The sequence below is a fragment of the Etheostoma spectabile genome, chromosome 17, assembly GCF_008692095.1.
Source record: "Etheostoma spectabile isolate EspeVRDwgs_2016 chromosome 17, UIUC_Espe_1.0, whole genome shotgun sequence".
Classification (NCBI taxonomy): Eukaryota; Metazoa; Chordata; class Actinopteri; order Perciformes; family Percidae; genus Etheostoma; species Etheostoma spectabile.
The window spans coordinates 20,280,297-20,294,383 of record NC_045749.1 but is presented as its reverse complement, the minus strand read 5'-3'; the positions used below and the strand labels follow the sequence as shown (position 1 = coordinate 20,294,383).

The window sequence follows — 14,087 nt, the reverse complement described above, 5'->3', positions numbered from 1 at the left end:
GCAATTCTTCCACTGCATGTCAATCAAAAAGACATTCATGAAACTATTAGTTTGATCAACTGACTGATGGCAGAAGGACTTTAATTAAAGTTATCAACTTTCATGATGAAAAAAAAAGGTAAATTGTATACATACCATTGCATGTCAGATTAAAAAAAGAAATTAAATTCAGCGACTCCAGTATGATGTTATTATCCATACAGCATTTAAACTTGGAGGCTCTCATTAAGTGAAGCTCTTAAGCGCGAGTATGTTGGACTGTAGTAGCACAACCGCAACTGAGAGACATCTGTTGGCTGCCCAGAGGGGTGAAAGGACAGACAAGCTGCTGAGTTAGCAGCAGTTATTTATCAAAATAACAAAAAAAAAAGCTGTGCCGAAAAGTGCTCTGAATGTCTTCAGCTAAAGAAAAAGCTATCCAGACATCAGCAATGCAGGTATGAGATGAAACTGCTGGATTTCTCAGCAGTTAGGTCTAAAGGGACAGTTCTCTTCATTAATGAGCACCACCGCAGCACTAGAGTCAGTGTGTCTGTGTAGTAGTGGCTCTGAAATCTCATCATCATCTCATTGGGGACTTAGGGCAACATTTGGGCCTGATACAAACAAATTAGTTGTATGAGTCTAAATGTTGCTTAGGACAGAGGGTCTGAGACAAGTCAATACACAAGGTAACAACTGCTGCTTTCCGCTTCCTCCAAAGCTCCCCTATTTTATATCTTGTTTAATTCTTGCAATACTAAAGCGTAAAAACCTTCACGTTGTGTTCTACAAAAGGTTATGTGCCAGACTATTTCTCGGCCAGGCAGGCACAGTAATTTCCTAAACTTTCCACTGGTTGCCTAGCAACCACACAAAGAATATTGCCACATAACACCCTGTAGAACTGCTACATTGTTACTATAATGCTTAATTTTGTTAACGGATTAAACAAACAAGATATAACATGTTAATTTTGGGTATTGGTAGTAGACAGACAGATTTGTTTCTCCGTTTCTTGACTTGATGCTAAGCTAAGTTAACCATCTGCCGACTGTAGCTTTACATATACAAAATCTATCCATTCTTACACACATTCAGGTAAAAACTGATATTTTTAGTAAACGTACAGACCCAAATCTATTGAGGACTGTGACTACCTCTCTTGACATAATTACTAAAAAAACAGGGCAGCATTTAAAACCTCAGGTCACACCGTTCTTACAGCAAGAACCCTTTTTTCTCAAGGGGTGTGTTTACCATACCATTTAAAAAAAAACTAAATTAACATTTAGTTAAATACAACAAATATGAGGATTAAGCACTGCAATGTCTGATAGAGGCATTTTCTAAATTAAAATGAGCAACACACATTTAATTTGAGCCTCATTCCCATGAAAGGAAGAATCGAGCTTCTCTCAAATGAAGTCACTGAAGCGAGTTTTTGTGGTTTTCATCTTGACGCAGTGCGGCACAGCATGTTCAAAAAATGAGTGCACTCTATTTTGAGTTCAATGTTTGAAATTGTTTAATTAAAAGATAATTTCATGTCACGAGTCAAGACAACATAACTGAAGTAAATACTTTCAACAAGAGACTAAATCAGCTACCATTAACAAGGATTGAGTAAATAGACATTACAAGCAATAACAGAACTTCAATTACAGCTGCAAGATAAAGCTGCATCCTACATGCAAAGCATACCTCACTATGAGCCTTTGTTTTGCAGCTCAGTCATCTTATTGCAGGATTTCTGTTATGTTAGAGCAGGGCTGCTGGTCCTGTCAGAGTGTTTACTGGCCCTGAGATTCATTTCTCACGTTTACACTATGCACTATACTGAGTGCGATCTGCAAGGCAGAGATACCAAAGGTACAACTTGTCCGGACAAGGTAAGCAGTAACATTGGCATTTAATCCAAGCCATGTACTGTATAGATGAATATCTATAATCTACCCTCTCCCAGAGCCCTGAGAGCTTCAGCCTTTTTTATGGAGTTACGTCTAACGTAAAAAACGTAAAAAAAACATCAAGTATAAAATCAGTATTGTTAAGAAATGACAGTGGAAAACGTAGAAGTGAGGATCACTTTTGATGAAAATCTAACTCGCTCATTCTACAGTAGCTTTAGTGTTTTGCAGAGAGTAATATCTTCAAAGCCGATATGTATTCCTGTAATCATATGAAAAATGAAATGAAATAAAATTAGGATAAACAGCATATTACATGACAGTTAGGTTAGGGAGTCCATAAAGAATGCAGTTGAAGGCTGATGGTGTGACAGTCGTTTTGTGGTGAACATCATCTTCCTTTGAGTCAGCAAGGAGCACTTGATCTGCAGAGGAAAGCCACAGAAAGCAATAACTATATCGGAGTGTTGAACTAAATCCAGATTAGTTGGATTCATAATTTGAACTGTTTTGAATGACATTCATTATTTCTCTTTGCTTTCTCAACTGTATGGGTGTCTTTGATGCTATTAAAAAGACGTGGTATTTACAGTAAACAGAAATGCAAATGTGATGCGTTATAAGGGAAGTGAGTAGGATATACAGTACCATATGATCCTGTAAGCATATGATGTGGTTTCTCTGAGCTGTCCCTTCTCCTCAGGGCATGGATAGTCTGGCCAGAGGTCTGTCTGACCCTCAGTAGATCTGCAACACATGGCAACAAACACAGAAGTATAACTGCAACTCCTAATGATTCCCACTGGCAAAAAAGTTCATATTTATAGAGGTTAAACTACAATGTATTTGTTTGATAACCTACTGTCTAGGACATTGGCCATCATGTGTGTGTTCTGTTGAAGGCTGCTGTGCCACTGGTTGAGTGCAATACAGCCAACACCATCCATACTGAACAGCAGAGCAGTCTTAAGGGGCTTTTCCAGGTCAAACTGTCCTTCACTGAAGAGGAGAGAAATACTGAGATTATCAGAGACAGAGAGCAGGGAAGTCCTATTTTTAGAAACTATAACCAACCAAAATAATCAAATTCTTTCAAAGGGCAAAAAAACAACATCAGTAGTTACTATATTAGTTAAATCCAGTAAAACACATAACATAGGTTAAAGAGACGACAGGAAGGTAAGTGAAAATTTATTTGACAAACTAAGTTAGAGCTATTGTGTTACCTCTTGTGCAGGTCAAGGTTTGATTGGCGGAGAACACTGGCATTGTTCTGAACCAAGTCAAAGAGCAGAGCCATGTGACATTCTGAGGAGAGTAAACATCATTATCATTACCTGGAAACAGAATAAATCGAAGTTCTCTAGAAAAACAGAACTCCTTACAAGCAAAATACACAAAAACACAGTACTAGGAGACTTAGTGGTCCCACAGTATGGGTGGCTCTCTCTTTCATGCTGCAGAAATGCACACTGCTTACACAGATTTTCTTATATGTTTCCAAATGAAGCATAACCCCCAGCTTTGAAGACGCTCATCATGTTTTTCCTTAAACAACAAGAGCTTTCCTCATCTCTCCCAGAACACATTTAAAGTTAAGTGGTACATTAGGAGGTTAAGGCCAGTGTCTGTAAAGGCAGAAGGGGTATAGGAAAGTACAGAATGTTGTTGAAAAGTTCTAATAAAAAATATCAAAGGTGCTTTGAATAACCATAGTTCTATTTTTGCATTTACAACCGTATCAAAAACCCCCAAAGTCCAGCATTACTTTCAGGCTAACTTTTGTACATTGTATTTTTGTTGTATTCTTTGGTTTGTTACTTTAGTTTCGTAAAATGACAAGTAGCTATTTTACAGTATTATGTACCCATTTAGCTTAAAATATAGACAAAACACCCATCACCCAATCATTATGTTTCAAGCACAAAGAATATTAAAAGAGGCCCTCTTTTGAAGCAGCTCTCTATTTAAAATTACAGTACATCATGGAGCAGAGGCGTGGAAAAGGGTGGGACTAAGAAACATACACTATTCGTCAAAAATTCGGGGTCACTTCGAAATTTCTATTGCACTACATTTTTAGACAGAATACCAGCTGAGATCAGTTGCATTGTTTTTTTTTTTTTAACCAGGGCAGCAGTTTTCAGATTACATTATGTGCTAACATAGTTGCAAATGGGTTCTCCAATGTTTTCCCAGTTAGTTTTTTAGTTTGGTTATCAGGTTAGTAAACAAAATGTGCCTTTGGAACATTGGATGAATGGTTGCTGATAATGGGCTTTTTTTTTTTAAGATTATTTTTGGAGCTTTTTCCCCTTTATAGTGACAGTGGATAGACAGGCAAGGGTGGGGAGAGAGTATAAAATAGCCTAAAATGATTATAATAACTCCACATTAGTACTGTATTGAGTATGAGTACTAAACACAATATGTTGTCCACGATAGCCATTTCCCTGTGATTTGACACAATTAAACTGTCATCGAAAATTGAGCAAACACAGAGAGGCAAAAATACAGATGCTGCACATGTTATTGTTTGAGTAGTTTCAGTGTATACTTTTTTGAATTGAAGAACTATGTATCAACTGTGTTCTCTTTAAACTTTATAAATAAAGTAGAGTTGAGTTGTGTAAAATGTATATGGGTATGAGGTTAAATGTCTGAACTGTTGAATATTAGTGGCACTATTGCTACTTTAGGTTTTATTCATTTTCTATGGTTTACTGGAAGCTCTTTGAAGCTGAAGAAAGAGGTGATGCTTTTCTCTGTAAAAAAAAATATAAATGGTATGCAACTTTATTTCCGAACTAAAACATGACATTTTAGCCAAGGACCTTTTATCAGAAGCTCAGTATACTTTACACAAAGAGAAGAAACAAACATGAAATACAGTTCAGAATATTGTGGCCATTAGTCACTGCCACAGAGCCAAAGAGACTTCTAGCAAGACTCCCCAGCACATAACACTGTTACTTCAACACATTTACACACTTATTAGTACACAAAACAGGCTTTTACTGTACAAGCACTTAGTCTAAACTCGTGGGTCTGAGGAAACTTGTGCTTGTGTCAGTGTCACAGTCAGACACTGACGATGTGCACAAAAAAACAACTAGTACTTACCAAGGAAGCATGTGCGAAAATGTGCTCACCTCACGTATACTTCAGACCATAAATCTTTTAAGCTAAAATAGCTGCGGGTGTTATAATAAGTAGGAAATTGAATTTAAGTTGAGTTTGTCCATTTTACTGATTGTGTTATTATTTATTGCAGTCTACACAGTGTTGCAAAAAATGTCAGTCAAAGGCACATACGTATATAAACTTAATTTCAAACTATTTGAAATTATTTTTATTTACATTTGAGCATTATATGTATGTATATATCAATTTTATTGATCGTTTAATTTGATCCTGAATTGTGAAGCACATTTTAAAGTCAGCTTCAATATGAGCATTATGAATTAATTGTATTGTAACTGTATATTGATCATCTGTCTGACATATTTAATGTTGATGATTTAGATTTTACCCGGATAATGGTTTGCAGAAACATGTGATGAATTAAAGGTGATGTGTTTAATGACGGCTGCTCTAGCCCCATTGGAAAACCTCGCCGATGCGACATTGTTGGTGAAATTGCACCAGGTTGGCCATATTTCTCTGGTCTAATGAATGGTGGTGCAGGGACACGTATCAATATGCAAACAGTTGTTTAGATTTATTGTGAACTTTGGGAGTGGAACAAGGCTTGTGCATGTGTGCCCAGCTACAAATTTAGGTGTAGGATTAGGTACATATTTCTATCTTTGTGCATACACACTGTTTTAGTCATGAATCTACACAGAGTTGTATGCATCTAGCCCCAGGTGTGTGTCAGTGAGGTCATCTTACCATCTTCTCTGTTGCAGCAAGGATAGGCAATGCCTTGCAGCTATACACATGTCTGTGCCCCCCCCTTGCTATACAAATGCCTGGGGCCAGAACAGCAGCCCATTCTGATGTAAGTCTCAGTCATCCAGTAATTGTCAAAACAGTGTTAAAGTCATAAAGCTTTGTCCCTCAAAGAGTCATGCTAATAGGTCATTTTATTACTTAAAGCTGGGGTAGGCACTTTTTGCGGGGCGTAGTTTGGCAAAAAATGTCATATGCATTATGTCTGTTTAAGTGGTCTGAGAGAAAACTAGACCTCTGCATCTCCTCCTTGGCTCTGTTTTCAGGCTTTAACATCGTGACAGGAGAGTTGGCAAGTCACAGGTAAATTCAGAGAGAGAGAGAGGGAGAGAAGAAAGAGGAGGGAGGAGGAGAGAGAGAGAGGAGGAAGGGAGAGGAAGAGAGAGAGAGAGAGAGAGGAGAGAGAGGAGACGAGAGAGAGAGGAGGGAGAGAGAGAGAGAGAGAGAGAGTTCCTTATAACTATTCTACAAATAAAGATGCACGTGCACATACTGCTAACTGTGGCAGGAGTATGACATCTCAAAAAGCTTTACAAAGGACAGGACAGGACAGTAATTCTCATTGAATTGCTGCTATATAATGGCAGTGGGATGAAATGAATGACTAGTACACAGGTTAGTGTATGAAGCCTGTGCTTGTCTGATGGGAGTTGCTGGATAGAGATGGGAGAGGGAGAGATGCAGGAAGAGGTCTTTTTCTACTTCAAATTATGCCATGTCTTTGCTTTCTACCTTGCAAAGCTTTAAAAACAATAAAGATGCAGTGATAAAATAAAAAATTCCAGATAAGAGATAAATGCAGCTGGTGCCGCATGCACTGCATGACACCTTTTATTCTGAGAAATAAAATGGGCCCTCGCCTAATCATATCCTGGCCAATTAAAGAGGAGTGGTTTGTTTTGTTGTTGTTAACAGCTGGAATTCAGACCATGGCGTCACTATAGTTAGCAGCAGGCCAGGCTAGTACATATGTCTGGCCTGGGGCGATGTGGAAGGACAACCTGACACTCTGTCAATCACACTAAGTCCACCTATTCTCCTGCTGGTGAAAGAGGGAAAAGAAGCCATGAAGATGAAGCCATATTGGTTTTGTGAAAATATTTTTAAAGGTGTGAGGAACTGAAAGGTCATTTGGAGTTATCATTTATTTAAAGAGTATTAAGGGAGGGATAAGGCATCATATAATAATTAAGAAGTGGGAGACGGGTTTGGAGTCTTGTTGTCCCTGACTGGTAAATCAATTATGACCAGGGGTTCTTAAAGACTACTCAAAGAAAAAAAAGGCTGACTTGGTGACTTTAGGTTGAAATGATTCAGCAAATATCTTAAAGTACTCAAATACAGATTTGTTATCTTGGATGACTTCATGGCATTATCCACATTAAAAATGTATCTAAAGATTTTAAGAAGGCTAGTCTTTACTGGAATAAATAAGAGTTTTTGGTAGGACTGACTGACTAAAATAATTATAGCTTTCTTAAGCAATCCTGATTAGATTATCTCAGTTAAATAATTTTTACAGGCACTTGTGATTATGTTATAGTAGGCATCTGATAGTAAAACCTCATTGATTTCTTACAGAATGCAGAACAGGGTTATTTCTATATATACCCACACAGAATGAAAGATTGATGGGTTTGAAGAAATTAAGCCTACTGCTCCATTTACTGTTCACATAATCCGCAAACAGCTCTGCTCCAAATGTCATGCAGTCATTGCAGTTTTTGACGCCAGTTTTTCTTCTGCTGTGATTTCATGAAAGCTGGTACTTTCCAAGGACTCAAGACATTTGATGACATAAACTGGTTCTCTATCATTATCGTAATTTTGCGTTTAACATGATGTCATAATGTTTATATTAAATTTGTATTTTTTGTAAAGTGCCTGGATGCAGTAAATTAAGTCAGTCTGAGCAAAACCAAGTGAAATTTAAGTTTTCTCCACAAATGTTGCAAATGTTTTTTTTACTGACCACCCAATAGTAATTGCCGTCAGCCAAAAAGCAGACAGCAGACTGGTGTCATTAACGTTAAATGCAGGTTAGTACTAATTCTAATGCTGACATCTAACATTTTAAAAACATCATACATTAATTCAAATACAAATGCTGTATATGGGTGTAAAGTACCAGACAGATTGAGGGCTGCCAGTTTGGCAGGTGGAATGTTTGCCATGAAGCGCTCCATCCCCAGGTAAATGAAGGCACTGCATCTGCACAGCAGCTGCTCCATCTTCGACAGACTGGATACATATTGAAGAAGGGTTAGCGGTGTAGAAATAAGCAGGTGTGTTGCAATGTAACAAATACAATAGAATTTTAGTATGCTCAGTGCAAAGACCAAACAAAGACATGCTGCACTGCATTCTAACCTGGGCGTTTGTTTGCTGCCCATGAAGCCCTCCCACAGATGGGTAAAATGCTGGCTGTGGGTTTCCAAAAACTCCTGCATCCTCGTGCATAGACTGGTCCCTTCTGTGCCAGATAGACAACAGCACATAATCATTATGAAACCCTCCACTTGCCTAACTGGGAGCTGAAATGTGAGTCATACAGGCCAACAAAGGTAGAATTTGTGTTACATATTATATAAAAGAGCGGATGCTATGAGAGGCTACGAGCTGAGAAGAGGACATGCACAGCGAGCTGTCTGCAATACAGTATAAAGAAGACTTTAATCACATCAGAAATTGGCTTTTTCAGTGTCAAAAGTACTCCCAGCACTCCTATTCTTGACAAAAATGCACCATCCCCACAGAACCTAAAAGAAAAAACGCTAGAGCTAAACTGTAAAGGATTAACAACAAGAATTTTATTTTCTGCCAAAATGCAGTACATTTCTGCCCTTCATAGTATCCTATTTTTTAAAGGGAAGCATTGGTATTTTTGAAACTGGACCCTATCTTCCCACATTTTAGTGACTAATGGGGACAACAGTAGTTGAAATTGGTCCAATATTGAACCAGAGCGCTGCAGCCAGCAGCTGTGAAACGGACTGCAATGTAATCCTCAAGGGCAATTACGATATGTCAATCTGAGTCCGTTAATACAATAGAAATAGAAGTAGAATGCCTTTATTGTCATTACACACAAGTGCAGTACCTGCGCAATGAGATTAAAGCAACCCCTTTGCAGTGTCGACACAAAATGTAAAAATTTAAAATAAAAGAATATAAAATCTGTGTAGGTAGTGCAGAGAAAAAAAGAAAAAAAGAGCTGGGGGGGGGGGCTGGTGCACAGTCTGAGTCTTGAGAGCAACTATATACAGATATAAAAGAGCTTTGTAAACACATTATGCGAAAAGTAGTTAAGTGTTAACAACATATTAATACATTTTGCACTGTAATGAAAAATGGTTAAGTACTAAATAATAAATAAATAAATATTGCACAGTACTGAAATGAAATGGTTAAATATTAAATTCCACCAAATTCCAGTGTCCTTTTAGGTATTATATAACAGTATTGCACAGTAGGAGGGAAGAAGAAAGTCCGGGGGCCGGGGGTAGGCTGTGGAGTGAAGTCAGTGCATTTGTAAGTTTAAGGTGATTATGGCTTTTGGGAAGAAACTATTCTTGAGTCTGTTAGTCCGTGCTCTGATGCACCTGTAGCGCCTACCTGAGGGTAACAGGTCAAAAAGATCAGACCCGGGGTGGGCGCTATCCTTGATAATGTTTGCTGCTCTGCTGAGGCTGCGGGAGGTGTAGATGTCCGTCAGGGAGGGAGAGGGCAGCCAGTGATCTTTTGTGCTGACCTTACAAACCTCTGCAGCCTCTCCCTGTCTACTGCGGTGCAGCTGCTGTACCATACTTGGATGCAGTAGATCATGATCTGATTATTATCAGCGGGCTCTCATGGACGAGCGGTAGGAGGTCAGCAGCAGGTTGGAGTCCAGGTTGTACTTCCTGAGGAACCTGCTGGGCCTTCTTGATGGCCGCTGTGGTGTTGTCTGTCCAGGAGATGTCACCGGAGATGAGGACGCAGAGAAACCGGAAGGCGTGGACCCTCTCTACGCACTCGCCGTTGATATACAGGGGGGCTAGAGTGCTGTTCTTCCTGAAGTCGACATTGATCTCCTTGGTTTTCTTGGTGTTCAGAGCCAGGTTGTTCTCCAAACACAAAGCTGCCAAGTTCTGGACCTCCTCTTTGCAGGCTGCTTCGTCCCCCTTTGAGAGGAGTCTGACCACTGTTGTGTCCTCAGCAAATTTAACAATTAGGTTGTTGCTGTGGGCCGGACTGCAGTCGTGGGTGTAGAGACAGTACAGGAAGGGGCTCAGCACACAGCTCTGTTGGGAGCCGGTACTCAACGTGCTAGTGGAGAAGAGGTGGGGGCCCAGTCTCACCGTCTGGGGCCAATTGGTGAGAAAGTCCTTTATCCGGGCAAATGTGAGAGGGGGGGGGCCGAGAGTGACCAGTTTGGAGATGAGAATGTCCGGGATGATTGTGTTAAAAGCGGAGCTGTAATCGACAAAGAGCATCCGGACATAGCTCTGCTGCGGCTCCAGGTGGCTCAGTGCAGAGTGGAGAGCTACGGCGATGGCATCCTCTGTGGATCTGTTTGCGCGGTATGCAAACTGATAGGGGTCCAGGTCTGGGGGGAGGTAGTCCTTGATATGTTGGAGAACACATCTCTCGAAGCACTTCATGATTATTGGGGTGAGTGCCACAGGACGGTAATCATTTAGGCTGGTGATGGGAGACTTCTTCGGCACATTTATGATTGTGGCTGATGTTTTCTGAGGCAGGGCGGGATGACTGCCTGGTCCAGGGAGAGGTTGAAGATCCTGGTAAAGATGAGGGCGAGCTGGTGAGTGCATGCCCTGAGCACCTTGCCAGGTACTCCGTCTGGGCCGGCAACCTTCCTTGGGTTCACTGCCAGGAGTACTCGCCCGACGTTGTGCTCCTTTACGGTGAGTGGTGTGGTGCAGGAACTAAATGTAGATGGGGCCAGGGCTGGGGTAGGGCAGGAACTAGGTGGGGGTGTAGGCAGGGCTGGGGCGGATGAGTGGTGCTGTAGTGATGACTCAAAGCGACCAAAGAAGCAATTCAGCTCCTCTACCAGTTTCGCACTCAGGTCCCCAGATGTTGCATCACAGCCTCTGTAGTTTGTGATGCTGTGTATGCCCCGCCACACCTCCCGTGTGTTGCTGGTGTTGCTGGACAGGTGGGACTCTATGCTCCTCTTGTGGTACGCCTTGGCTCTTTTAATTCCACTTTTCAAGTCAGCTTGAGCAGCCCTGAGGTCCGTCTGACCTGAAGGCAGCGTCGCAGGCTCTGAGGAGTGTGCGGACATGGCTGGTCATCCAGGGTTTCTGGTTAGGGAAGACCCAATGATTTTGTCTACAGTCACATTTCCAATGCAGAACTTGATGTAGTCCAGTACTGTTCCTGTAAATGTTCCCATTTCCTGGTGTTCAAATAAGTCCCAGTCCGTCTGGCTAAAATAACTTGTTTTTGTCACTGACTGGCTCAGATTGTTATTATAAGTTTTGACGGTGTGTAATTGCCCCATAGGATTACATAGTAGTTCACCAAAGTTCCCATTTATTTCTGTAAATATGTAATGTATGCACTGTAATCTAATCTCTCAAATTATTTTTTTTGAATCCTCTACATTTACTTACCAAAGTAGCCTTCATTGTGAGGGTCAACAACATCTGTGGGGGTATGTTAAGAATAATAAACTATGAAACAAAATGTATTGTTAAACTATATGTCAAGAACACATAAAACAGCTATTTTAGACAACAGAATTGGGTATAATATTTAACAAAAAAAGGATACATTTAAGTTTACGTATGTCCACTGGGAAGGTGTTAGAAGGCAACACTTGATTCTGAGTGAATAAATCAAAGTCATTACATCTCAAAGCAAGAATAGTTACAAACAAAAAGTGTGTAAGCAACATGCACATGCAAATATTGTCTCTTGCACATATAGTACATCTGCAATCACAAGTTACAAGAAAGAAGATGATAGTAGATTTTAAGAAAAATGCAAAGTAAGTAAGTAAAAAGAATGGGATTGTTGGGAAAAATAAAAGTGGTGCATGACCAGGATAAATGCACAGAAGCAATAAATAGCAACTCTATGAAAACAAATGATGTCACTGATTGAAAAACCACACTTAAAAGAGAGGCGAGAGGAACTTAAATAATTGTCATTGCTGACAGCAGGTAAAAGTAATATTGCTGTCTGTATCTGGCAGGCCCAGATTAATTTACTGAACTCACCACTTTGATGGCTTGGCTTTGATCTCCCTTCCCCTTAGTTCCCTTGCCACCTTTGGTCTCCTTTTTGTTGTCACTTTCAACTGCCACAGACAGGAGGCAGAATTAATACATATACTTGTCTGCAGGGTAGATTACACAGTTTTTGGACTGGGAGTAAAAAAAAAAAAAAAAAAACTTAGTATCTGCCAAGTCAATGACATTTATGAGTGACTGAAGACCAGTTCTAAAAGTTTCCTCATGGCTGCAACATACAGTATATCACCCTCTGCAAATAAAACAATTGAAACTATTGATTGAGCATGGCTTTATCAAGTTAATTACCCGATTCCCTCATTTCTTATTAAATGAAGAAACGTAATCTTTTATTTTATGTAATCTTTCTAAGTTCATTTTATATCATTATTTATCAAATTTTGCATACAATCTCAATAGTGAATGTGAAGGATAGGAACCCACTACATCCCTACACCGCATGTCGGCACATACTTGTGTGTAATATAAAAAACAACAACTAAAAAACAAAGCACTTGTACTGTACCACTTCAACATGTTTTTAGGTGTTCACTGAGATTAACTCAAACTATTGAGTCTGAATGCACACACTTATAATGTGTTTTGGACAAATGTGTTAGCCAAACAACATGCAATGCAATATTTACTGTATATATAACTTGAGTTTTAATTGATCACCAGCAGCAAATCCAAATGTTCACTTATTGCTCTTTATTTCATAAAGGTTTGCTTTAAAAACAAATAACTCAACTGCTGAAAATATGCTGTTGAAATTCAATGCACACATAGAAGGAATCAATGATTCTCCTCACTCTGATCTCAAACCCTCTCGAGCACTCTCCTTAGGTTTCCAACTGTACAGTAAAATCATTCAAAATCAGAAAAAGCAAAAGCACCTTTGTAGAGTTTTAGATCTCTTGAAATGACCCAGGCAACTTTCCACTACTATCAACATTAAATGCCAAGCTCAGGGCAATCTTTTCAGACCTTTCAGTCTATTTTGTGTCTGAACCTTTAGCTGGATTATAGTAGTTACTGCCTGTGAAGCCCTAAGACTGCCACAAACCACTGTATGCTTAATATAGGCCTACATTTTTCTTCATTTTACTTAGTGTCATCGAGATTGGGAATTCTTAAAGCCTAATAAAGTAGATGACTAGGTTAATGTCTACAAGAAGCAAAGTGTTTCATGCAGCCATGAGCCTAATATTTCTGTGCACATTTATGACTCAATGGTCAACCCCACATGGTTGGGTTGATAACATTTTTTTAAAATGACTGCTTTGTTTTATACTATCATAGAACTCAACAGTGACCAACCACTTTTTTAAATGGTTCTAGTTCCAGAAGTGATTTTCCCCAGTCAATGGCTCCAATGGCTTTTCAGAAAACGCTTATAAAAGAGTTTGAAGCCCAAAACCCAAATCATGATGCCATAGAGATAATGAAAGCTATAGGCACATTGCAAATTACAGCATTTTTTTTATGTGGAGTGTGCACCCCATGTAGGCTGAGTCCTTGGCAGGGGCCTTCGCTTACGCATTACTTTTTGGTGGACGTTATCATTAAAGTAATTATGTTACTTTTTAAACGAGCCAACTATTTGTAACTAATTACAATTTTTCAGTAATGCTGATTGCCACTACAACTAAACAAGTCCAACCAACATTTGTAGTGGCTCCTACAGTTTTTGTTATTTCACTAAATACCTGTGAATATAAAAAACCTTTTAAAAAGGACAAACAAAACTGCAAATGTAAAATTGGTCATGAAGTCTGTGTAGTTCACAATTTAAGAACCACAATTTAAGTTATATCACTCAATTACTCTGTCAAATTTGAGCTGGTAAGAAAGTAAGTTTATATAAAGGCAAACATTTCCCGCCTGAAGGCAGGGATTTTTTTGTGTGCTAAATTGTCCTGTGTATACTTCATGCAATGCACTGCACAGAATAACAAATAGCCCTTTCAAAAGTTGTTTCAGACACTATATCTTCTTGACA

At 39.4% G+C, this 14,087-nt stretch overlaps 1 protein-coding gene across 3 annotated transcripts in view; it reads right to left on the bottom strand.

The window, feature by feature from the left end:
• Nucleotides 1-1,503: 1,503 nt before the first annotated feature.
• The window catches only part of LOC116705424 (cilia- and flagella-associated protein 46), a 58,242-nt gene continuing 45,658 nt past the window's right edge, over nucleotides 1,504-14,087 (bottom strand). For all 3 annotated transcript variants that reach the window (XM_032541600.1, XM_032541601.1, XM_032541602.1), the window contains exons 45-53: nucleotides 12,074-12,153; nucleotides 11,625-11,676; nucleotides 11,465-11,497; nucleotides 8,214-8,316; nucleotides 7,972-8,084; nucleotides 3,116-3,197; nucleotides 2,752-2,888; nucleotides 2,538-2,636; nucleotides 1,504-2,314 (exon numbers count right to left, since the gene is read on the bottom strand). In XM_032541600.1, coding sequence (XP_032397491.1) covers nucleotides 2,202-2,314; nucleotides 2,538-2,636; nucleotides 2,752-2,888; nucleotides 3,116-3,197; nucleotides 7,972-8,084; nucleotides 8,214-8,316; nucleotides 11,465-11,497; nucleotides 11,625-11,676; nucleotides 12,074-12,153 — 812 coding nt within the window. In that variant the 3' untranslated portion in view covers nucleotides 1,504-2,201. The remainder of the gene's footprint in view (nucleotides 2,315-2,537; nucleotides 2,637-2,751; nucleotides 2,889-3,115; nucleotides 3,198-7,971; nucleotides 8,085-8,213; nucleotides 8,317-11,464; nucleotides 11,498-11,624; nucleotides 11,677-12,073; nucleotides 12,154-14,087) is intronic.